The 24,310-nt window shown below is 38.4% G+C and overlaps 1 protein-coding gene across 2 annotated transcripts in view; it reads left to right on the forward strand.

Annotated features, from left to right (window-relative positions):
* CDH13 (cadherin 13) overlaps positions 1 to 24,310 on the forward strand; it is a 433,407-nt gene that overhangs the window by 195,416 nt on the left and 213,681 nt on the right. For both annotated transcript variants that reach the window (XM_041400548.1, XM_041400547.1), the window contains exon 5: positions 12,924 to 13,076. In XM_041400548.1, the coding sequence (XP_041256482.1) occupies positions 12,924 to 13,076 (153 nt within the window). The remainder of the gene's footprint in view (positions 1 to 12,923; positions 13,077 to 24,310) is intronic.

Here is a 24,310-nt window from a genome sequence, read left to right on the forward strand (position 1 = left end):
GCTAATATTTTAGAGAAGTCTAGTCCTTTTTATTTAAAAATATGTAGTAAATTTGTAGTAAAACAGGTTCAGTAGTGTATGTAATATAATATTTGTTATCTTTGGATGTTTCAGTCTTATAACTGCAGTTAAATATAGGGAGACAGCAATTAATTACATCAGAAATAGCTGTTAATGCTTTCATTTGTCCTGAATAATGGAACTGCAACAATGATCTGAGCCTGTGTGAGCTGGTGAGAATGGACTGGGCTGTTTGTGAACACTGAGCTGAGGCCATGTCTAAAAACCAGGTGAATTTTGGATTCACACTGATGTAATTGAAGTCAAATATGGCCATGGGTGATTATAGATTATCACTTAATAATGCCACTATCAGTAATGAGTGGTTAGCATGAAGTGTAAACACCATGGAATGAAATCTTGTGGTGTTTTTTGGGTGTGCCTTCTCTTTTCCTTTGTGAGCAGTGTGTCAGTGCCTTGGTGGGGCTGGAAATCCAAGGCCCCAGGGCTGGCTGGGTGCTGTTCCAGAGCTAAAGGCAAGGCCCAGAGTGGCTGTGGCTCCAAGATTAGTGCACAATCCAGCTGGATCTTCTCTGCACACTGCAGGGGAGCAGGGACTGCTTGGATATTTTTATTTTGCCAGTTTAAAATGGAGCTGTGTTTTTGTTTCATTCCTGTTTTTACTCTATCATTATAGGATAGATGATCCTATTATTAACAGCATGGGACAAAGAACACTGAATTAAGGGAGACACCAAGGAGACACCACTGCAAGGATGTTCTGGCATCAGGATCACTCCTGGAGTAGATCCACCTCCCAGACCCTGTTCCAGAGCACAGATCAATGGGGCTTTTTCTCTTGGAAGCCATTATGTCCCTTAGAATAGCAGGACTAGATGATGTTAGATTCATTCCCATTAAATAGCATTCAACTGTTCTTTTTAAGTCAGGTTAAAATTGCTTAAGCTTGTTCTGGTAGTTGGAACAGCATCTCCATGACTCCTGAGCTCATTTAAATAAAATCTTGTTGTTACAAAAGAGGGAATTTCATTCTAACATTTAGAATACTTTATAAAAATATCCCCCTTTTTCATTTTTACTCTGGTTTATTCACTGTGAATTTTACTTCTTGAATGTCTTTCTCTAGCCTTTATTTTCTTCAATCTCAGCTAAGTATTAAAATGATTTTTTTCCACACTATTAGCTACATTTACATTCTGCAAGATAAAGAATGCCATAGCCATTATCCACCAATCCTATGTATGTAACACTTTAGTAATTTAACAGCTCAAACTTTCACAAAATCTTACTATTAGCTTTAAATAGTATTTTTTGACTTTGAACAGTGTTATGGCAAAGCAATTGTATGTGACTGGAAAGCATCTAATTTTGTCAGAGTTAGAAAAGATAAAGCTGCTAGAGGCAGTGGAAAAATATCTTGTATTCAGCCACAAGTGGATTAAAAATCTCAGCAATTTTTTGGTTTTAATTGTATAAAAACTGTAATTAAGATTTCAGTAATGATAAATGATAAATTCAGAGGCTGATACTGACTTGCAAGTTTATGAAATGGAGTGTTAAAAAAAAGAAGAATCCATTATCTCTATTGCCTACAATTTTTTCTTGGCCTCAGGCCACCATTGGGCAAAATCAAACTTTTCATTCTAGAGCCCTGTGTATATTTACCCTCCGGTTCCTTCCTTTAAAAAGTAAATTTTATTCCATTAATTCAAGAACAGAATTTATGTTCTCTGTGTGTTATATGGGTTCTTCAACATCAATATTTTAATTCTTAATAGTTGCTGATAGAAGCCACCAACTGTTACATTCTGAATTGCAATATGGAATATTTTTTCCTGCAGTCTTAGATGTCATGAAATATTGTTTTTTAAGGTATATTTGTTAGGAAAATAATTAAATTAGACATTGATGGGCTGGTTTTTTCAGAACATTGAAAAACATAGCTGCATATGTGATAAAAACAGAGATAAGTGACAAAAATGAGTTTTTTTGAAGCTGCATTTTAAAATTTTATTTATTTACCTATTTATTTATGTAGCTGGTGATGTGTAAGATAACAGTACCACATTTGGGCACCTTAGAAAGTTATTTTCTAAAAAGAATGCAGTACATATTGTTATGTTAACAGTTTCAGTCTAGAGCTTCCCATAAAGGTCATCTTAGACTTTGGAAGTGTTTCATATTTTAAAAGAGCATTTATATTTTAAGCCCATATTTGATAATTATTGTTTAAAACATCCAAAGTTTGTCATGTGTAGTCTTTAAAGAGCCTGTTTACTGAAGCTTTAACTAAGACTGGATTTCTAGCTTTAATTTTTGTGTTGGAATCTTCCACAAGAGTGGGCAATGCTCCATAGAAATGATGTGGACAATCATTGCTCCACATTATTACATTGTAGTTTTATTTGTTGCCTAGTGAAATTTGAGGAAAAGGTCTGTATTTATCAATGCACTTTGAAAATCAGGAAAATATTTTGAAGAATATTTTTGTGTCACCTGTCTCTAAGGCATTTTTTCTTATGATGGCCAACAAGACACTACTTTGGCTAAATTCTGAAATAAGGCTTTTTAAAAGAGATGGCTTCAAACTTTAAACACAGTGTAACTGATCACTCAACTTTCTGTGGATTATTTGTTATTTATTCTCAGAGATACCAGTAAATCTTACTTATACTCTTAAAATAATCTGTTGGAGCTCAAACCGAGCAGCTGTGCAGCTCTTTCCAATACCCTTGTAATCCCTTCAACATTTCAGATTATTTCTGTAGGAGATTTTTGGCTTTATGTGGAGTTTTTTACTCTAAATGAGTAGTTAGATTAAATCAGGTTGACATTTGTTTGCCAGCAGAGAAAATCAGTGGCAACTGGTTCACTTAAGATTACACTTGCTAAGGACTGTGAGAGCTTTCATTATGTAGAAAGAGCAGTTTAAGTTTTTCCTGCTCCAAATTTGGCCTTTTTCCACAGTTTCTCCAGGTATAGATGCCAACCTTTGCCCACAAATGCAAATGTTTATGCAGAAATATTGATACAAATATCTGTGTCAGTAGGAGATGAGACTAAAACAAAGACACCCTCATTTGGAACAGCAACAACTTTTGGCTTGCTGAGTCACGAAAAGTAGATTCTCTCTGCATTTAAATTTTATGGCTAAGCTTCCAGTTTTTTGAGGAAGGAAATTATAAAATTTGCATGAATTATCACACCAACCTAGAGCAGCTCTTTTCTGCATAAATTCAGGTTGGATAATTGGTGTTGTTGTAAAATTGAATTAAATAGTTTTGCAAGTCCAGAATTAGGTATGCAGAGTTATCTTGATGTGAGTAAAGTGGAATTATTTTGTTATTGTCTACAGTTTTATTGGAGAGAGCCCTTACAAAGGCACAAGCAGGGGCAGAGGTGTTTGCAGTGGATACATAAAATAAATCCTTGGTGTGCAGCAGTGACAGGAACCATCCTGATCTCATGGTGCCTACCAGCACTTTGTGATTACACTTGATCCATTTCTGTGCTTTTAGAAATGCATCAGTAGTTTTAGAAGTTCACTCCAAAGACCTCCTGCATCTTCATGGAGTACCTGGGAAGGAGCAGATGTTCTGGGTTTTGTGTCTCTCCCAACCCCTTGAATTCCTGCATGTTTGGCATGTTGAATCTTGGGGTACAGGCTGCTCGTATTCAAATTATCATTTTGAAATAAAACTGCCATTGAATAAATGGCAAAATCTGCAGAGAAAATATCAGGATCAGAGATCCATCCTGAATTTTCTTCTGACTACTCAAGTAATGATTCTACTTTATGAACTGAGTGCTTGGCTTTACTAAAACCAAGCAGAAGTCACTCTGGTAGATACTTCATTTGTTGTCTTTTGAATCTCTCTCCAGTGCTAGTATGATTAGGGTTTTTACTAATACAGTAGATTAGTATAATAGGAATAAGATTGTCTGGTTTTAGATTAAAAAAAGACATCAGTGCTAACATTTAGTCACTGTAGACTGCTTTTGTTTCAAATTAGAAGAAGTAAAATTTATCAATGTGTAGTTAAAACTTTCTTTTGAGTAACATTATCAGAAGTTTCTGCCATGTAGTCCATGTTAGCTCTTCAAACACTGTCACATGTGGAAGTGCTAACAAAAGGTTTTTCAAGCATGTAGGTAAAGTTTTTGATCAGGATTGTGATGACATTGATAATTTAAGAGCCAATATGAAGAAAACACAAATTGTATTTACCACTCATAACTTTAAGTTACATTTCTGCCTATAATTTTTAAGGAGTTGTGACTACTCACAGCTATTTTGAATTGACCTCTGATGGTTTTGCATGGAAAGTGAGGTGGATTCACTGATAAAAATTAAAATGAGCATAGAGAACCAAAATTAAAATCTTAATTAAAATTTAAAAAAAAAGCATAAAGTTACTAATAGAAGTATTCAGTGCTTCATCATATGGAAATGTTTGAAAATTTTAAATATCCCAGATAACTGTGAAACACAGCTGCCATCTGCCCTTGGCAGAATCACCAGCATCTGCTGAGATGCAGACCTGTGACCTCCAGATAAGTTTCTATACACAGAAAAATATTTATCTTTCTCCCATGACCTTCCATGAACAAGACATGAGCCATGGATTTGTTTCCTAGGGAACTAGTGACTGAGGAAAATCTATAATTAGATCTGTGGGTTGCTTGCTACAAGTGGGAATTGGGTGCTAAGCAGGTTCTTAAAGTATCCACAAGTATTAGACAGACTTCATGTAATCGAACCAAATTTAGAAAAAAATACCCTTCATCATGATATTTCTTTTTTAATATCTTCAATTATAAAAATTAAGTACTTTTGATAGAGTACTTATTCCTCTAAGTTCATTTTAATTGCAAAATATTTTTACATTCAAGACTCATCAGGTTGCTAGCTAAAGCAAAAATAAAATTAGTCAAAATCTTCCAAGAAATTTCTTCAGCTTCAGCTGAGTCTTAACTTTCAAGAGCATTTTAGGTGAAACATTCTCATCAGCTCCATTTTCTCACTTTACTACTCCTATTCAGCTCCTCAGGTGAGCTCTGCAACTTCGGTGTCTTATTCTGCAATTCCAATTACCCTGCCCAGCTGGAGGGTCCCACTTAATCCAGGTCTTGATTCCTTTCTTTGCGGCGTGCATGGATCTAAAGATAACATTTGTAGCTGAATCCCAGGGCCAGAAAAATGTGGTTGCAGGGAGAGCAAGCAGCCAGGGTTTTGTATTCCCCAGACAAATCAGGGCAGAGCTCTCCAGCTTTCCTCAGCAGATTATTCCAGCTCGAATGCTGCCCTGGTGCCCCCAGCCCAGGGCCACATCAGCGCCTTGTGCTTCTCTGGGTGCTGCACAAGAGGCTCTCAGTAATGAATTAAGACTTTGATCTTATTCAGAATAAATAGCGCTGTGAAATACCTGGGAGGAGGTGCTGAAAATTTGGTCTGTTCTCCTCTTTTCTCCCATTTCTTCCAGATTTAGCTACACCTGTGGTGATTACGCATTGTGTATTTTGTCCTAAGTCATGAATTGCTGCAATTTCAAATCATCAAATGTGCCAATGTTGCCTCTTAATTTCTGCCTTTTTAGATCTGTGAAAAGCTTTCAGTAAAGCCCCTCTTTAAATCCAAATAATCCCTTGGTTTGTTTGTTTGTTTTTAAGGGGATCTTTTGAGTTCTTCATTTAATATTGTCAATCACAGTCAGGTTTTTCCAAACAGCTTTGGAGCTGCTCCGTCTTGCTGTCACTCAGCAGAGAGTGGTGCTCCAATTCCTCCAAGTGACAGGGTTTGCAAGTCACTTAAATAGCAAATCAAGTATGGTGCTTAAATGGCTCCTGAAAGGCCAGGCCAGGCAGTGAAACAGCCAGGCCTCCTGTGACGAGGAACATTTCTGAGTCCTTTCCCTTTGAGGCCACAAAAATCTGTGTTTGTGACCTCTGTGCTGTAGGGAGGTGGTGTTGTGTACAGAATCCTCAGTCTGCAGATATAGTTGTGAAACAGACTGCTAGGAACAGGGAAAGGGGAAATTATTTGTAATGAATCGTCTTGCTCTTTATAAATTAGGAGAAAAAGGAAGCTGAGGAATTACCTGCTACAAAAGCTAATGCACATCTTGATGTGTTTATTGAATTACTTTGCTTCGATCTCTGAGCAAATGCTCATTGTTAGCTATTTATATTGGTTAAATCCTCAAATTTAAATCCCTGCAACTGCTGGAAAAGGTTCTTCAGGGAGAATTCTTGCATCTGTGTACAACTACAATAATGAACCTGGGGCTGAAGGGATCCACCAGTGCCCAGGGCTCCCACATGTATAAATTCATTTTGCTTCCCTCGAACACCTGTGCATCCCACTACAAAGTTGATCTGAATTTTATAAACATTTATGCGTAATTATGATAAAAAGCCATTATGTTGAGAAGATATTTTTTTGGTTGAATATCAAATATCCTATTTGTTTTGATTATTCTAAAAAGATCTGGAAAATGGAGCCCTGGTGGTGAAGCAACTTCACTGGTTTTTAATATATTGTGTCATTTTCATACACTGAGATACTCTGTTGAAACATTTGCCTATCGAATTTATGAACATTTTCAAATTTCAAATTTGCAGTTGTTTCTACTTAGTAAAACATTGTGTTTGCACGGATGTAACAAAAGAATAGTTGGTATAGTACATTTTGTAGGAAGCAGAGCCCCAGTCCAAAAAAAAATCCTTCAATGTTTCACCCACTTTTTAAGCAGTGTAAGTTCTATTTCCTTCATGTACATAAAGTCTTCAGTGTGGTGCTGGATCAGAGCACTCACAGCTTTGTCTGAATGCCTTCAGGCGAGGAACATTGGTGCCATTTGCAGCCCCTAATCAATCTTACAAAAATGCATCAAAAATATGCTAAAACCACTTTAATCCTCCCAGGCTTGTTCCTAAATCTGACACTTCCTGAAATGTTTTTCATGACAAAGCTCAGAGTTAAAATGCTAAAAAAGACCCTCTTGAGAATATCAGTGTGGTTTTTTGGTTTTATTTTCATAATTAATTTAATTTCAATGCCTGACTTTTTTATTCCCATGTTCCTTCTCTGAAAATTGGTATAAAAGTTTTCATGTTCAGGGTATTAGTATACCCTGTGCTGAGTATTGCAGAAATTTTATACAGATATGAAAACATTTCAGTTTACAGATGTGCTATTGTAATAATACACATGTTCCTTTTTTTCTGTAATTCTTAAGAGAAGAAGTGAAAAACAATGTGACTAAGAAGTAATTGCTACTCTTGTAATAAGAGTTTTACCCAGTGCCACTGAGGTTTAAATCTGTATGAATAGGTAAGAATAAATAACAAATAATCCACAGAAGTAAACACAGAATCCAAACTTTGTTAAAGGATTAATTCCCTTGTATTTAAAGTTGCAAGTAATATCTTTTGCTGAGAAGCATCATGCAATAATTCAGCCAAAGCTGTATCTTAAAGTGCAAAATTCAGATATTTTGTATTCATGTGCTTCACCCAGGATCTGAAGTAGAAAATAGGTCTTTAAAGTTTAAAATAACTGAATTATGGCTTTCTTTACTGGGTTAAATCCAGTTGTCTAGGTACATCTCTTTTCTCTGGAAGATCTGTAGATGTGCATTGTTATTTGGGCTGTCAGCAGCACCAAGAAAAATGTCAGGAGCTGATGGCACAGAAAGAATGTCTGTGATACCAAATGTGGTTTTTCCCAGCTCTGCTTCCCCTAGAACTCAAACTCTTCACCTCAACCTTGTGTTCCCCTGCCTTGGCTGTCTCAGAGCTGGGTCTGTGTTGTGCATTCCCTTTCCATCCTGTGCCTGTGGATTCTGGAGGGCTCCTTCAGCTGCAAGCACAGATATCAGGATTTGAGTGGGAGAGTGACTGGCTGGATTCAGCCTCTCAGGAAAGCTCTTGGAGATGGACACAGCTTTGAAAACTTTGCCTCTTCCACAGACTGGACGTTGAAATCTGGTCTGGAAATGGTTTGAAATTTTGGACTGTGATATCACCTGCGTTGCTTTCCACAAACACCTCAAACTGTTGAAGTTTTGTTTTGCTGTTTACTTGAATTTCACAAATATTGTTCATTCTTGTCTCCATCAACTTGTTTTGGATGTCTTGGATAGCATCCTGAAAAGGCACCTGCCCAGATGTGCTTTGATTGATAATAGAGTGAAGTTAATGGTCCGTTATGCAAACAAGAAAAAGTGGTGCCTGAAAAATATCCTGTACTGGGTTTATCCCTATTATCACCAGTAAAGGACACAATCACTTAGAGAAGCTTTAGAATTCCTGTTAATTTTATGGGAATGAATCCACTGGATCTCCTTGCCTGTCACCTGCACACGGGGTGGATCTGGAGGAAGTTCTAATCAGAGAGAAATCCAGGGTTAGGTTTGGCCAATATCTGCCTTCATCAACGAGCACAATTTGGCTCCCATGCTCAGCCACTTTATCTGACATTTCTTTAAACAAGCTAGAGGTACTCATTTTTACATAATAAATTATTAAACTCAGCAAACGATATAAATTTCTTTCTAGCCACAGGTTTTGTATGTTTAGCTTACAGTAATGAAGCAGTTTCTGTTGGTTAATGCTTTTGAATAACGATGGGAATATTTTGCATTTGTTTTGGTTGAAAGAGTATTTGAGTCAGCGTGGAGCAGATGGAGCCTCTGACTGTAAAGAGTAATTTTCAGTATGGCAGGACAGGAAGTGTGTGTTTATTTTAAACAATTTCTGAACAATAGGCCTAAACCATTGTTTTGCTCTTGTGCAGCACAGTGATTTGAGGAAAAAAATAGTTCATCTTTAAATATTCCATGAATAAATTTGCTTCCTAAGAGGCTAGGGGTAGCGGGAAATCCCAGAACCAAAAAACCCTACAAACTCTCCCCCCTCCCCAAAAAAAAAAACAAACCTAAAAATCCCCACGAGTGGGACACTGTCATGCTCTGAAATGAGAAGAACTGGGACATGAACCAAGAATTCCTGTCTGGGGGTGGGATTAGTTTTCTAATTAAAAAGTAAAACTGTTATAATTCAGCTGGCATCAATAACTAGAGAAATTATGGGATTGATTGAGGCAAACACTTCCTAAAGAACAAAACTGGTGACTGAGGATGGTGCTGCTTAGGACAGATTTGCTGGCGCTGCAGAACTGTGAATTCTCTCGGGGCAGCGTGGGGTTTTTGTGCTTCTATTTCTCTTCTTCTCTTGAGGGCACTCTGATTTACTTTTGTGATAAACCTGTAACAACAGGGGGATCACATTGCTGAAATGAGTTTGGCTGAGAGGGATACATAATGTCAGCCCAAAAATAGCGCTGGGGAAACACGTTTTGGCCACGGTTCAGCAGAAAGCAGCTCCTGTCAGCTCCGTGATGCTCTGCTTGCTTGGATGTGTCTTTCAGCTGCGCAGGATCACAGAACCTTTTGCTGGGCTGTCGTGGGTACTGTGCCTGTGGGATGGATCACTTCAATTCCCAATTATTCTCTGAAGTGCCCTTGAGATGGGAAAGTGAGTGATGGCTGAGTGTCCATCCAGTGCTGTCCCTGTGTCCTGGGTGAGGGAACAGCCTCCAACAGTCCCTGTTGTTGTGGGATGCTCAGCTGGTGTCTATTCTGAGCCATCTGGCCACAGAAAGTACCTTCTGACCTGTCAGCTCAGAGCAAGGGAGAAGGAAATAGGGAGAAATTGGGATGCTGGATAACGTATTCCTGCCTTATCCATATTCCCAGTGGGTGGCTGGTGGGGTCCTGTGCTGTCTTAAAAACCACTTCCTAAGAATGCAGAGCCTTTATCTGCAACACGTAGCCACTGCCATATGGTGCAGACGTTTTCAGTACTTGAACCTGCACTGAAGTTCCTGAAGCTGTGAAAAAATTATGGAAATATCTGTTTCTGTCTGGGCTTCAGGTAGCAGTGACTGTGGGATTTCATTTATGTATTTTCGAAAAGTAAAAATGAAATCCCAAAGTAAACATTGCAGCAGAAATAGTCTGGTCTTGTTTTATCTCCACCAGGATATTGGGAAAGCATTGTTCTGCAAATGCATTGTGAGCTAGAAAATTTTCCTGTGAACCGGGCTGTGTTTGTGCCAGTGCTCCAAATCAGCCTTGCCAGAGGAGATATCAGACAATCCTCCTGTTTTCTTCCTCGCTCTTGCTGAAGCACCAAACCATATGGCAAATTAAGCCTGATTTTTATTAAACTTTTCATTGTACTGAGCTCCGTGTGAACTGGGAAATGCACTTTCTTTGAACTATGCAGCCATTATATAAGCATCTTAATTAGGAGATGGTAATGTTCTCGCTGACATTCCTGGGAGTTCGCGGCTCCCTCTTGTGGCTAATTAAGCTTTTCTAAGGAACCTTCTGAAAATGACTTTTGTGAGCCGCCCACAGCTCCTGGGCAAACGCTGCCGAGCTGGGCTGGGCTCTGTGTCACAAAACCAGGCTGAAGGTGCTGTGCAGTACCTCCAGGCACGGACAGGTAAATGGATGAAAGGAAAAGCTCTGCTCACTGCAAATGTGACAGCTCGCTGAGGTCTTCAAAAAGCTGAGTGAGCTCATCCAGTCATTTAGAAAACCTCTGCTCTCTGGTCACTCTGTTCCTCCCGTGCTTTAGATGGTGAAGAAGGGTTTGCAGCTGGAGTTGGGACGAGATATGGGGTGTGCCAGCTCCAAGGAGCACAGACCTTTCAGGCACCACGTTGGGATGTCTCACCATCAAATTCAAGGTGAAGATCTTTGCCAGATTTGATGTTGAGAACAAATTTTCCCACTGGTTGGGATTGCAGGGACCCCTATTACTACTATTACTACTATTGCTACTGTTACTACTATTACTATTATTATTATCATTATCATAATCATTATTACATTCCTTTCTATCTAGTGTGGAGAAAAATTTCCATATGAATATCTGGGGTTTTTTTATAAATTCCTTTTCAAATCCCAATATTTGTTTTTCTTTCTTATTGTGGATTGTTACAACTGGGGCATTGTGTTTATACTACATACTAAATTTGTCATAAACAGGTAATGTTTGGTGGCTCTGGTGAAAATGGCTGCAGTATAAACACTTCGGAGTCAGACTTTTGCACTTGCCTCCTAATAAGTCTCAGACATCAGGGCAGAAAAGAATCAATTCATCTTTTCCCTACAAAAGTGAGAAATGGTCATGACATTGCAAAATCTCAAGCATAGCTTTATGTTAAGAAAAGCTTGTATTTTTAGGCTTGATGTAAAAATACCAGAAAGTGGTCCAAAAATGACCTGAACAGCAGGTAACTTTTCAGTAGGAGCCATTAAGATTGAGTTTCATCACCAAACTAGAAGTCTCAAAGTGACTTTGCCCCTTTGTCACCTGCAGTGTTGTCTGCCTCTGTGTTTTGGCATGACTTAAAAATACACAGGAAGAAAACTTCAACCATTAGTGTCTCTGAGTGTTGGAAGGAGGGAGAAAAAAAGAAGTGAAACAGGTTTTTACTCTGAAATGTCTCCCTTCCCCAAAGGGTTTGGAAAATAAAACTTTATCTGTGAAAATGCTGATTTCCTATTTCATAACTCTTGGCAATTTTTTCTCAATTAAAATAAAGGAATAATGATTATGGAGTTAAGTCAAAATCTCACTGCCCAGTAATCTGCAAGCCAGCATTGCTCAACCCACAGCAATAGGGCAGCAAACATTTATTTCCTCAGGGACGTTATTAAACACCCTGCATATTTATTATCTCAGAATTGGAGAAGGTCCAGATTTCTAAGGCCACTTTCTCCCTTCCTCTTCCTGAGCTGTAATTCAGACCAGAATGTAAATTTTTGACTTAATGTTTCTGCGGAAATCAGCAATATGAAGCTGCTAGAAACAAAAGAAGGCTGAACAGCAGAGGGAAGAAATGGCTTGGCAAGATTGTCAGCCTTAAAGGGCAAGATTAATTTATAATCCCTCAGATTCTGGTGTACAAATACAAGTTTGCAAAGTGTGTAGCTTATAATTGACATTGTGTGGTTCTGCGGGTTGGTAAATGTTACTGTTGGTAATGAAATCGGATTTTTAGAGATTTTGTTCTCATGGTGAAATAAGGTGATAGTAACAAGGAGTCACCATACACTCATGGACATGTGTATACATATAAATAGGAATTTGAGAAGTGGACTAATTCCAACTGTGTGACTCAGGAGTATTCTGGGCAGGATATTCTGATATTTTCATGCAGAGACTTTCCCCTTGTTTTAAAATCCTGGGAAAGGAAGGGTTTGAAAGAGAACTGGGGGGGATAAAAAGCCCAACCTGAAAGTAGCGTGTAATGACTTCACAATGACTAATAAAATATTGTGTGATGGCTGTCTGGTATGGTAAGGGTTGTTGTGAAATAAAAGTGCTTCTTGGCAATCAATACAATTTTTTTTTTTTTTGCAAGTTTGTGACTAATAAAATATTGTGTGATGGCTGTCTGGTATGGTAAGGGTTGTTGTGAAATAAGAGTGCTTCTTGGCAATCAATACAAATTTTTTTTTTTTTTTTTGCAAGTTTGTAGCTGTTCTATCAATTTAACTAAAAAGAAGAAATAACATTAAATGAAATGTCAAGTTCTAGGCATAGAGTGAATTCAGTGATGGAATAACAGAAACTTTAAGTAGTGAAATTGAAGACACTAAAGATAAGACAGGAACTGGCCAAGAACATGAGTAGCTTTTCCAGGGTTTAACACAAAAATTGCACAGTGTCTTGTGAATGATTGAAATCATATTTTATCGTTACATTTTATTGGCAGGGAACACAGCTCAGCATTAGTTGAAAGGCTGAAATGACTTATGTGGTTTTAGGATGAGTTTAAAAGATTTTACAACGTGGCCCATCCCTTGTTTCCTGCCATGCAGGTCATCAGAAGCGAAGGGACAGAGGGAGTAAAGTTCCGGCTCTCTGGGAAGGGAGTAGATCAAGACCCAAAAGGAATTTTTAGAATCAATGAGATGAACGGGGACGTCTCGGTGACCCGAACCCTTGATCGAGAAGCAATTGCCAATTACGAGGTGAGTACCCAGAGATAACATCTCTGCCTCTGTGTTGATAGCATGCATTTTCTGAATGTGCATTTGCTCCTGAAAGATCTGCAGTTAAATTGAAGACTCAGTTGCAGCCACTGTGCTATGAAATTTCAAGAACCGTAGGAAATGGTAAATGCGTTTGTTTTTCACGCAATTGAAATTTGTCTGCTTTCTGCATGGACTTCTTGTCATTTATCTTCAGTGGAAATGCTGTCTGAATGTTGTGTATGCATTTGATTTCTGAATAGAAAATTTTGTTTGGACAAAGGAAGATCTTTTGGGGAAGTTGTTACTATGGTACTACAGAATTATACATTTTTATTGTCAAATGGTCAGTGGAAACCACCATTGAACTCCATTTTTAGTAATGGGTATCTTTAATAGAGACAATGAAGATTCTCATGATATGAAAATGTTAAATATGAAATGTGCATCAATTACAAAGTTCTTACCACAGATTCTTTTCCTTGTCAATAAAGACGTTTCTCTTCATTGAATACCCAAAAAATGATCTCCAAACCTGCAAAACAGCTGCCCTACCTTGTCCCAAAATGCATAAAATAAACAGAGGACCTGTCAAATCACGTTTTCCATCCAGCTCCGGGAATGTGCACTCACAGAATTTGTCCCTGGCCATGCTGATCCAGAGGAGCAGCAGAATTCCAAGTGCTCAGTGGTTGGTGCATGCTGCCTTTTGTGTCCTCCCACAGGGATTGTCTCCACCTCTGGCAGAGGGAGAACAAGGTGCCCTCCCTGCTGTGGGACACAGGCTTGGGGACAGTCCTGGCTGCCTTCCCTGACCCCTCATTTTCATCTCCTGCATGTAATAATCACCACTTCTACCTCCAGTGCTGTTTCCTTCCTCCTCTGGGAGAGTTTCCCAGTTTGGTGATGGGTCCTACTGCTCAACCAGCACTGCTAAAATTTACCATATGCTGGTTTTCAACACGTAAACATCTCCTTCGTATCTGGGTCTGCAGTGAAATGTGTGTTAAGCACTTGCACAGGATTTATGGGAGTTGCTGACGTCCTCCTTGCAAGAAAAACATTGCAGTTTCTCTTTTTAACGCTGTTCCTTGTCTTCATTTGCCAGCTGTTTCTTATTTTATCAGTGGATTTCCACCTTCATGCGTTGAGTATAAACCATGAATATTTTTTTCTCCTGGAAAATGATAGTAGACTTTTCAACTTAATGCAGCAAACCACAAATGGCCCTCATATCTGATCTGGCGAAAGACACAGTTAAATTAAGACAAACCCATTTCCCTGGAGGAGGCTCTTTGAAGTTGTGCACAAAAAATGTCATACAGCAGGTGAGCAATGTGAATGAGAGGCTGTGGTGCTTCCTGAGCTGTTACCCAGCACTCTGCTCAGCAGCTCACCCCCATCCTGCAGCAAAAAAATGGGGTTGGAATGTTCTGAAGGAGAATCCTAACTTGATTAGTTGTCTCGAATTCAGCCCGTTATTTTCCAATGTCATGGTGTCAGGAAGACAACAGCATTTTCTCCCTGATTTCCTTGGCACACTGAAAGGTGAATAACCTGAAATATCCTTGAATTTCTCTCAAAAAAGTGTTTTCTGGTTTTGTTTGAGCTTCCCCCTGCCCAGTACTGTGGTTCTGAGAGGAAAAATTCAAAGCAAAACACAAATGAGTAAAGAAGAGATCATTGTGAATAAGTACAAAACCCATCAGAATATCAAGTGTGTAATCAGAGGTGGGGGAAGGATGAAAAGATAAAATCTGAGTACTTCAGCTACACCCAGGGATGCTCTGCCTGAGCACAGATTTATTTCCTGCACTTAGTGCATATGTGCTCTGGTTGTAAGAATTGAAAAATGTTAATAGGGCACAAACCAGAGCTTTGATGATCACAGTATTTGATAGAACTTTGCAGATTTTACTACCTCAGAATGTTTTAAATTAGCTAAGAATATTTAATCTGTTAAATTTTTTTTTTTTCACTGACTGTTTGAAAATTTGGGTTTGCTGCCCTCTTTCTCCTGGAGGAATGCTGAAAAACTTGTAGGGGTTCTCTGGATTCATAACTAGAGGACATGATTAAATAAGAGAATATTAAACTCTACACAGACAGCTTTGTTCATTGTTTTTGTTAGTCCCTTCTTTTCCTGTTTAAGTATTTTATTTCTAGTAAAAATTAGAAAATATTTCAAAATAGAGTGAAAACATCTGTCTGAGGATCAGGGCCTGCCAGTCTTCTCAGTGGAGCCCATTTGTGTGGAAGTTGTGTTTTCAGATGAGTTTAAAATAATTTATACTCAGATGAGTTTAAAATCTTTGGGTTTTAGCAAAGGCACTCAAGCTGGCAAGAGGAATGTAAGGCAGCTTGTATTAATGACACCACCCTCACCCTCTGAAATAAACTTATTAATTCACTTGGCTTATGAGTTTATTTCCTGTGAAACGTGGTGGTTTGCATTCTTAAAGCCCAAGGAATGCCAGCCAGCTTCAGTTTGAAGTGAAAGCTGCTTGTGAAGAGGAGCAGGAGGAGTCAGGGATGATGTTATGCCCAGCAAAGACAGACTGTGTTAGAAAACTGTGTAGCAACTCCTTTTTCCTCCTGGAGAGATTTGTTAAAGGGCATCCTGAAAGGAATTCTGCAGGTCAGAGCACGCCCATGGATTTACATGGAATGGTTTTACTTTGGGGCTTGCTGGAGCTTGTTGACAAAACTGCTAAATGATGCTCTGAAGAGGGGCTTAAGCAGGCTCTGGGCACGTTGTGGAATTGCTTCTGGGCTGGTGAGATAAGAAGGAGCCTAGAGCCCCTATTTAGTGGGAGCAAAAGGTGTTGCATTGTATAAATATGCTCTCAAGTATATTTGGTTTTCTCTCGAGATTTGAATAAATCAGACTAAGTCAGAAATTTCAGACAATGGCAAAGAGTTTATTTATTTGCTATTGGAAAGTGCAGATGTGGAAAAACAGATGAAGGACATTGGTGGGGAGATGAAAGATGGATTTTCTAACCCAAATCAGTGAGGTGCACACCATACAAAACCTGCCCATAATTTATAGAAATTCAGAGTCCATTTCAGACCCATAGTCTTTTCTGATTCCACCAGGGCAGAAATATTAGTGGCTTTTCAGTTCTTTCCTTGAGGAAAAAAAAAAAAAGAGATGTGATAACAGAGCAAAAGGATTGCAGTGAAGCTGGAAGGCTACTTGTGCTCAGTGTTGATAAAACCCCAATGAATTGGGAAACAAAGGGTCAAACAGAGGGCCAGTGAAAATAGAAGTCTGAAAACCAGTGATTATGGGGTAATCTGTTATTTAAAACCCCTGGGTTCATTTTCAAAACCTCACATTTACCTGGGTAATGTATTTGTAGGCAGAATGCAAGGAAAAGCAGGAAGAGTTGTAGTGGTTGATTGCCACTGCCAAGATGACAAAAAGTTTTGAAGTTTCAAGAACTTTGTTCTTTATTCCAAGTTAGGTGGGTCCAGAAGAACTGGCAAAAAGATTCCCCTATTTTTGTAGTGCTCATGCATGAGATTTGGGGTTGGGCTTTCCTTGGGTCCAGGACAGAGCCTCCAGTTGCAGCAGCTCGGTTCCCATCACTTCCCACTGCTCAGAATCCCTGCAGCAGTGAAATCCAGTCCTGCAGCCTCTAAAGCATCAGTGGCAAAGTGCCATTGGGGTGTTCCAGCTGGGACTGAAGCTTTTAAAGGGTGTTGCCATCGCTGAAAGGCAACAAATGTCTGTGGAGATGAAATAATCAGAAGGTGATCCTCTGCAAGCATGAAATGAAGTGGCTTGATAAAACTGTGTGCAAATTAGAGCTGTGACCAAATTTACCTAGGCAATTTGAACCAATAATGAAGGGTTAGTTTTAATTATTTTTTAAGTAAAGAGCTTTATTTGCTTTAAAAAAAATCCTTAACAATCAGAGGTGTGAAATCAGCCCTCAGCTTTTTTCATAATGGCAGATGACACTTCTGTGAAAGGATGCCTTGCAACTGGTAGTGACAGACTGAGATATTTAGAAAACTTATGTTAACAGGGCTGAAAAGCAAAGTGGGAGTGTGTAGTTCTATGAAGAGTTGTTTCTATATGTTGGCTGACATGTAGGCTGAGAGGAGGGTAACCATTTCAGACCCATCAACAGCTCTGTGCTGTGAACTGCCTCACTTTAGGGACTGAGTCATACTTTGAGGGTGAGGCTGAAGCCCTAATGGGTTCAATTTCCCTGTTTAATAAGGAACAAGCAATGGAAATGCTTCACAATGATGAGGAAAACTAGCTTGGTCAGGTGCTGAGGAGCATTTTGTGGGAAAGATTTGTGAGTGCTTTAATGCATTTTTGCAGATAAGGAAGTGTTACTATAGCAGAACCCTGGAAGTGAATGGCTGTAATTTATCCTGTGCAGGAGAAGGAATTTCTCGTCTGTGTAAGTCCATTTTAGTGCAGCCACATCCTTTTTGGGATGATTTATCATCCCCTGATGCTGAATCTCTGCTGATGCTGGCTGGAGATCTATGGACAGCACACAGAAACATGCTGCTCCTTCAAAAGGAAAATCGTGTGTTTGTATCTAACTTCAAGAAAAATGTAAAAATGCATTTTAATCCTGGTTATCTGCACAGGCAGATTTGTCTGGAGGGGAACTGATCTTCTCTGTTCTGAAACCAGCTGATGGGGAATGTCAGACCCCAGTCATCTCCTACTAATATCCCAAAAACAGGAAGGTATTCAGTCTTTCATGGCAAGAAGTTTGGTCTTATAGAGACGTGAATTGCAGTAAAATGTGCCTGATTTAATTAAAGAATCATTAATAGACAGACCAAACCTGTTAAAATACTGGTGATTTCAAATTGCATCTGTTACATAACAAATCATGGATTAATGGCAGAGTTCAAAGTTTCAGGGAGGAATCCTGACTATTTAGCAAGGGGAAATGAAAGAAAATTTTACTGCAAAAAGAAAAAAGGAGTTCTTGTGGAAGTATAAAATATAATTATTAATCAGATATAGAATTATTTATATACATGAGCTGCAGTTAGATCAACTGAAATACAGCTGAAAATTCTGACAGGGAAAAGATCTCTGTAGCCTGTGTCGCATGTTATGTCTAGGGAGTGCAGGAGATAAATGGTTTTTCCTTCATATTGCTGAGATTTTATTTGATATTCATCAATGTGCTCTCATGTTGGGGCTCCAGGTAAATTCAGAGAGGACCCTTCAAAACAAAAAAATCCGGAGGCAGAAAGAAACCCAGCAGAAGCCTGGATCCTTCAATGAGATCCATATGGGCAGACTTCTGAATTCATGGGAAACTTTCTGGCATTGATTGTTTACCAAGGTCAAAGCCAAGGTGATCACCAGAACTGTGGGCATAAATCAAATATTTGAGCATATAAATTTTAAGTGGAGCCTCATTTCTTAAAACTATGATTTAAATAATTGCTTGTGCAGCTGGGATGGAAATGGGATTTCCAGCTACTGGAAATATTTCTCTCCCAAAGTTGGTTTATGGCATAAAGAGAAAATCTGACAAGAAGTGAAGCTAAAATTCATGTCATTGTTACGTATTTTGTCTCGGGGGAACAAAATATTCTATATGAACTCTGTAATTTACCATATCTTATTCATTTTTACTGGCAATATTCTGTTCAATAAATACTGTAATTTAAAGTATGTAAATCAATACCTCCTAATATTGTGAGATATCAGCAGGGAGCTGTGATTCCTTTTTAGAAGGCAGTAACATCCTCATTTTATTTCTGAGGAAAGCCTGCAAAAGTCAACAGTTGGTTTTGTTGGAGGGCATTTGCTTTATTCTGAGCTCTGACTGCTTGCCTGGCTTTGCCATCCCTGCTGTTCAACAGCCCTGGTGTGTCATTTGTAGGAGGAATAGAGAGGAATTCTGTGAAAAGAAGAAATCAGCAAAGCTTTGTTTATAACCTATAACTGTCAAGGCAGTGGGCTTGGATTTCCATCCTAGAAATACACACTGTCCAAACACCAGGAAAAATGAATATTTTCCTATTGAGGGGTGGGAGAGTGGAAATGCAGAGCATCAGGAACTAAGGAAAAATGTGAGTTTATTGAGACAGTAACAAATTACATTAAATGTATTTGCATGGTGGTTAAATTTTGTAGGTTTTTGTCTGTTGTTTTGTTGATTTGGGCATTTAAAAAAAATATTTTCTAATAGAACACTCCCAGAAAGAATAATGATGCATTCAGTAAAACACAAGGAGACTAATAACATTTTTTGTCATATTATATTAATTGTCTATGAAACCACTTTCGTTATTATATATTAATTGCATTTTAAGGCATTTAAAAGTCGTCATGATGCTTCTTTTCTGTTTAGCATGATTGGGTTATTTGTTTTATTTCCCTGTAAGTATTAAAAAAAGCCTCAAGATACCTTGCTGAGGCCCCACTGTTCTGGGTGCAACAACAATACCCACTTTACTCTTTCCTCAGAACTTGTGTTTTCCTTCAGGAAAGGAAGGAATCTTAGGAGTTCAGGGGAAAGATGGAAACATCTCTTTTTTCTGTTTGGTGTGAGTCAAACTACTTGGGTAGGAAGTCTTTCTCTGCTTATAAACCTTTCTTGAATCAGCCTGGCACACAACCAACCATGGGTTAAATAGAAATTATTATTCTTGTCTTTATGAATGGCAAGGAGGATCATTTTCATCTCTTGTTAGGTGTAAATTTTGGTTGGTTTGCTTTTCTGGAAAACTGCACAAGTTCTGAGTTTCCTGATCCTTTTCTAGAGTGTGCAGAAATGTTGCAGTGTGAATTTTGGCACAGAGCACCTGTCCTGTGGCTCAAGACAAAGTCAAAGTCTTGAAGGTCTGGCCTTGCTTGATAATTTAATAATAAGTTTTTTGTCATCCATCAGTGACCTTCAGAATGTAATAGAGACATTTTGGAAGTTTGGCTGCTCAAACCTGTGGGGGGATAAAAACCTCCACCTCTTTTTCTTTGCAAAATAGAAAGAATTCTGTCTTATTCAGATATTTATTAAAAATTCAGAATCTTAATGTCTAATTGCTGCAAAAAACATTGATTTCTATGTCTGTGTCCTGAAGCTGGAAATGTGGGACCGTGACTATCTATAGCTTCTGTTTCTAAACAAGACAGGTGTGGTCTGTAATAAGTTCATTTTTCCTTTCCTTTTTTATTTTTTTTAAGAACTGAGACAGTGAATTAATTATATTTTTGTCAATAATTCCCTGTGTGCAGCAAAATGAGCTGCTGCCTCCTTTCTGGCCTCTGGTTCTTTATGGACCTGAAGAAAACCACATTACCTGTCTTATCCTTTCCTGCCCTCTTCTTTTCATTTTCCATCTTCTTGCTCTTTTTCCCTTGCATTTTTAACTTAATCCCACAACATTTTCCTCCCCATCTTTCTTGATATTTTATGTCATTCACTTCCACTTTTCCTACACTCTGCATTTCCTTGTTCACACCCTGACCTGTTTTCTGCTCTTTATAAATCTTGTTGCAAGGGGAACACACAACCATCATCTGAGCATAAATTTGTTTGGTTTCTGTGTAGAACCTTTCCACTGTCTTTGCAAAAGCTGTACTGCTTTATCCATTCTGATCTGCTGTGCCCATAAATAAATCCCTTTAGAAGCCTGTGTTCCAGAAAGCTTTGACTTCACATTGCTTGCTACAGGACTTAAAAATTTTGCAATTTTGGTGAAATAGTCCAGGTTGTAAATATCTGATGCTAAGAAAATTTCAGTGGAAAATTGAGCTTTGTTCCCATGTTAATACCTTTCAGTCTGTACATCTCCTCCATCAGCTCATGGGTATTAATTGAAGAAGTGTGTGATTATTTGGAAATTTCTAGCATTCAGTTTATTCAAGTAATTCTAATACTTAGTTCTGTCAGCCCTGGAGCTGTGGTCTGCTCAAAAGTGAGCACAGAACACCTGATATAATAATTAGTTCTGTGGCTTCAGAACTGTGAGTTTAATGCTTGATTTCTGTAGAATTATTGTAGGATAATGGGTCATAATTTGAAAACTGTATCTGCATGTGTTTGGGGCAAAAGCACTAACCAGGTTTTTAATTTTAATGCAGAGGTAAATTTTAATTTAATACTATTTTCTTGAAACTTTGGTGAAAATAATTTGTATAAAATTAAGAAATAGGGATGCTTCAAGCATTTGTGGACTCAGTGAATTACTGTAACATCATTAGAGGGAATTAGGCTACAAGTGAGAAAATTTAAATATCTTTGCCCATTTGAATGTGCAGTTATCTCCAAAATCCAATCTTTTGGTATCTGTTCTTTCATACACCAAGCTTTAGGAGTCCTTATATAATTCAACACTTTCATAAGACCCCAAACACGGCCTGTTCATTGTTAAGTATTTTTAACCTGTCCCTAAGATATTTTGAGGAAAAATGACACTGTGGACCATGGGGACTTCATTATTGAAATGATGCAAAAATCACTGTGTGCTGGAAAAAGAAATGAAAAAATAACAGAAGATTAGAGACTAGGATCCAACTGGCCAGGTACTCTCCAAAATTTTGTACTGCTGTATTTTAAGTTCACTGCAGGGAGTCATCTGCATCCCAGCCCACGGGTGAGCTGACCACCTGCAGGTGGGTGACAGTGACATTTCATAGTTTGATCTGTGGAAATGAAATCAGAGCCCTTTGTGGGTTGTCTCTCCCACACCCAGAATCTATCAGCTGTTAGCACGCTGCTGGAATTCATGCAGCTCTGTGCCTTGGGGGCACCACTGGGCCCTGCAGCTGCAGCTCAGCTCACAAATGCTGCAGGAGCAGAAACAAAACCCATTTTCCCGTGGTGTCACAGGTGAACAGGTGTTTGCAAGAAATAAAATGATTTTTTAATATAGTTCTGAATGATAGATTCGCCAAGCAAGCAATAAGAGACGAACTTATATACTTGTCCATTCAAAGAAAATATAGCTGCACATCACTCTGCTGCATGTATGTATGTTCCAGCTGCCTTTTTGCTATTCTTTGACTAAATACCTCCAAATGTGCCCAAAATATATGTCACTGCACAAACACAAATGTATGATTTCATAAACCCTAAGTACATCCTTCTAACCTGGCTTCTGGGGGGCATTTTTTGATCCACAGCATCTGAACTCTGGAATTCTTTTTGGCAGTTAGATGTTTAATTCTTTAAAATGGAAATAGGACAGGACTTGACAGGTGGAAGTTCAGAAAAAACACTAACTGTGAGGAAACTCATGAAAATGTAAGTTTGCAACACTGCACACTGAAAGCAGAGCAGTGAGAATTCATTTTTTCCCCCTTTATTAGCTGTTTTTGATGGAAACATTCATGGAAACAGCTGATTGTTCTGTGTTCACATTTTTCTTTCTTTAGATCTATTTCACTGCATAACAGCAAATGAGTGAGAGAGGTTGAGGGAACTAAAGTCATAAATATTTAGAAACACTGCATGAAGAGACTTCTAATATTATGGAAATTTTACTTCGCCATGATTTTATTTGCATGTAAATGATAAAAGTCTTGCTGTATTTATCCTGGTTTACTCAGGTCATAACTAATTATTTCTTAATTAGACAAATTCCTTAAAATTAAGCTGCATTTATGTAAGAGTCTTGGTTTATTTTCCCTCTTTTAGTAGCTCATTAACAGGAGACGTGACTTTAGTTTAGGAACTTTCAAGAGATAATTTGCTGATATGAGTTCATGTAGAGCACCATATGTTTAGACTCATGTGGTGGATCTTCTTGTTTTGAGGGGTTTTGCACTTTTTCAGTAGAGAATAGAGCAGGTTCCCAGTGGCTGCTGGCAAAACCTCTTGTGCAGGTGTGAGACTGGAAGGTTTCAAGGACAGCCACAGGAATCCTGACCCTTTGAGGTTACCCCATAAGGACATTGTTTTCCTCTGATTTTTACAATCTTCAAAACATTTTGTCCAAACTATTTTTTTTTTTTTTTGTCTGCCAGGGCTGGGAAATGCTCTCAAGTCCAACACTAAAACATGAAAGAACATCAAAGAGTCCAGTTGGGACTGAGGGCTTCAGAGTGGGAAAGGGGGGGAAATATTGGGGAAGGTGTGTGGAACCAGAAAACCTCCATCTGAAACGGTTCTATGCATGGGAAACCTGGAGAAATACAAATTATTTCTTCTAGTTTTGTTATTACAAGTGTGATGTGCTGTACCCTGCTCTCCAGCTGTATCTGCAGTTTAAATTTGCAAAGCAGAGACAGTTCATCTTTTCAGAATTCTCCACAACCTCTGCTCTTGACATTATTCTTAATATTTATTTTACACACTGGTAATTCAGATATTTGAATGTAAGGAATTGAAAATACCTATTATCTATTTAAGGCTCTGTTATTATATATATTTCTTAAATGTATTATGTATCCATAAAACACAGGTGATCTGTGTTCATATACAAAGTAGGGATTTTATTTGTGGATGGGAACAAATAAAGAATTGTACTACAGTCAAATTTCTGTTAGATTCAGAAGATTTAATAGAGTAATAATAATGTAAAATAACAGGATTAGATTTACTATTTAAAAATTACTAAGTGGGAGGAAAATCATGACAGTTTAAAACTATCAATTTTTCTTGTTGTCTAAAACAACCTGTAAAAAACTTCCATTTTTTTTTCCTTGCTGCTAAGGAAACATAGTGGAGAGGACAAAAAAGGTGAAGAAATTGTTCTAAAAATAACATATACTGCCCAAATGCTATGAAACTTTGTTGTATTTTCTATTTTCCTCTCTAAAGAGGACATTTGCTGTGGCAGAACACCTTTCTCTCCTTCCCAGTTCTCATGAAATTCTAGTTTTCCTGTGATTAGTGTGATGTTTACTCCCTCAGGGAGGGCCTGATTTTCCTCAGGGATTTCAGGTGTGAAGCCCTTATTTCCAAAAACTTCTCAGAAAAAGTTTCCTCAGAAAAAGTTGCAATCTTTGTCCAGTCAAAAATGTAGAACTTCCAACAGGAACTTGGAGAAAAGCCAGTGATTTTGGTACTTTTGGGCCTCAAGTGTTCCTAAGTTGGAATTTTGGGATGCTCATGGCTGTGCTGAGTGTGAGTGGCAATGACCTGAAGGAGTCGTGGAACTGCTTTCCACAAACCCAGCCAAAGCACAGCCTGTGATGGTTTTGGCCTCAGGGACCTGGTTCTCCAGACAAGTCACTTCCTTGTGATGCCTCAGGTTTGGGCTTTTCTATTTTTCACATTCTGTGCTGC

The sequence above is a fragment of the Onychostruthus taczanowskii genome, unplaced genomic scaffold (genome assembly GCF_017590055.1).
Source record: "Onychostruthus taczanowskii isolate IOZ18803 unplaced genomic scaffold, ASM1759005v1 scaffold18, whole genome shotgun sequence".
Classification (NCBI taxonomy): Eukaryota; Metazoa; Chordata; class Aves; order Passeriformes; family Passeridae; genus Onychostruthus; species Onychostruthus taczanowskii.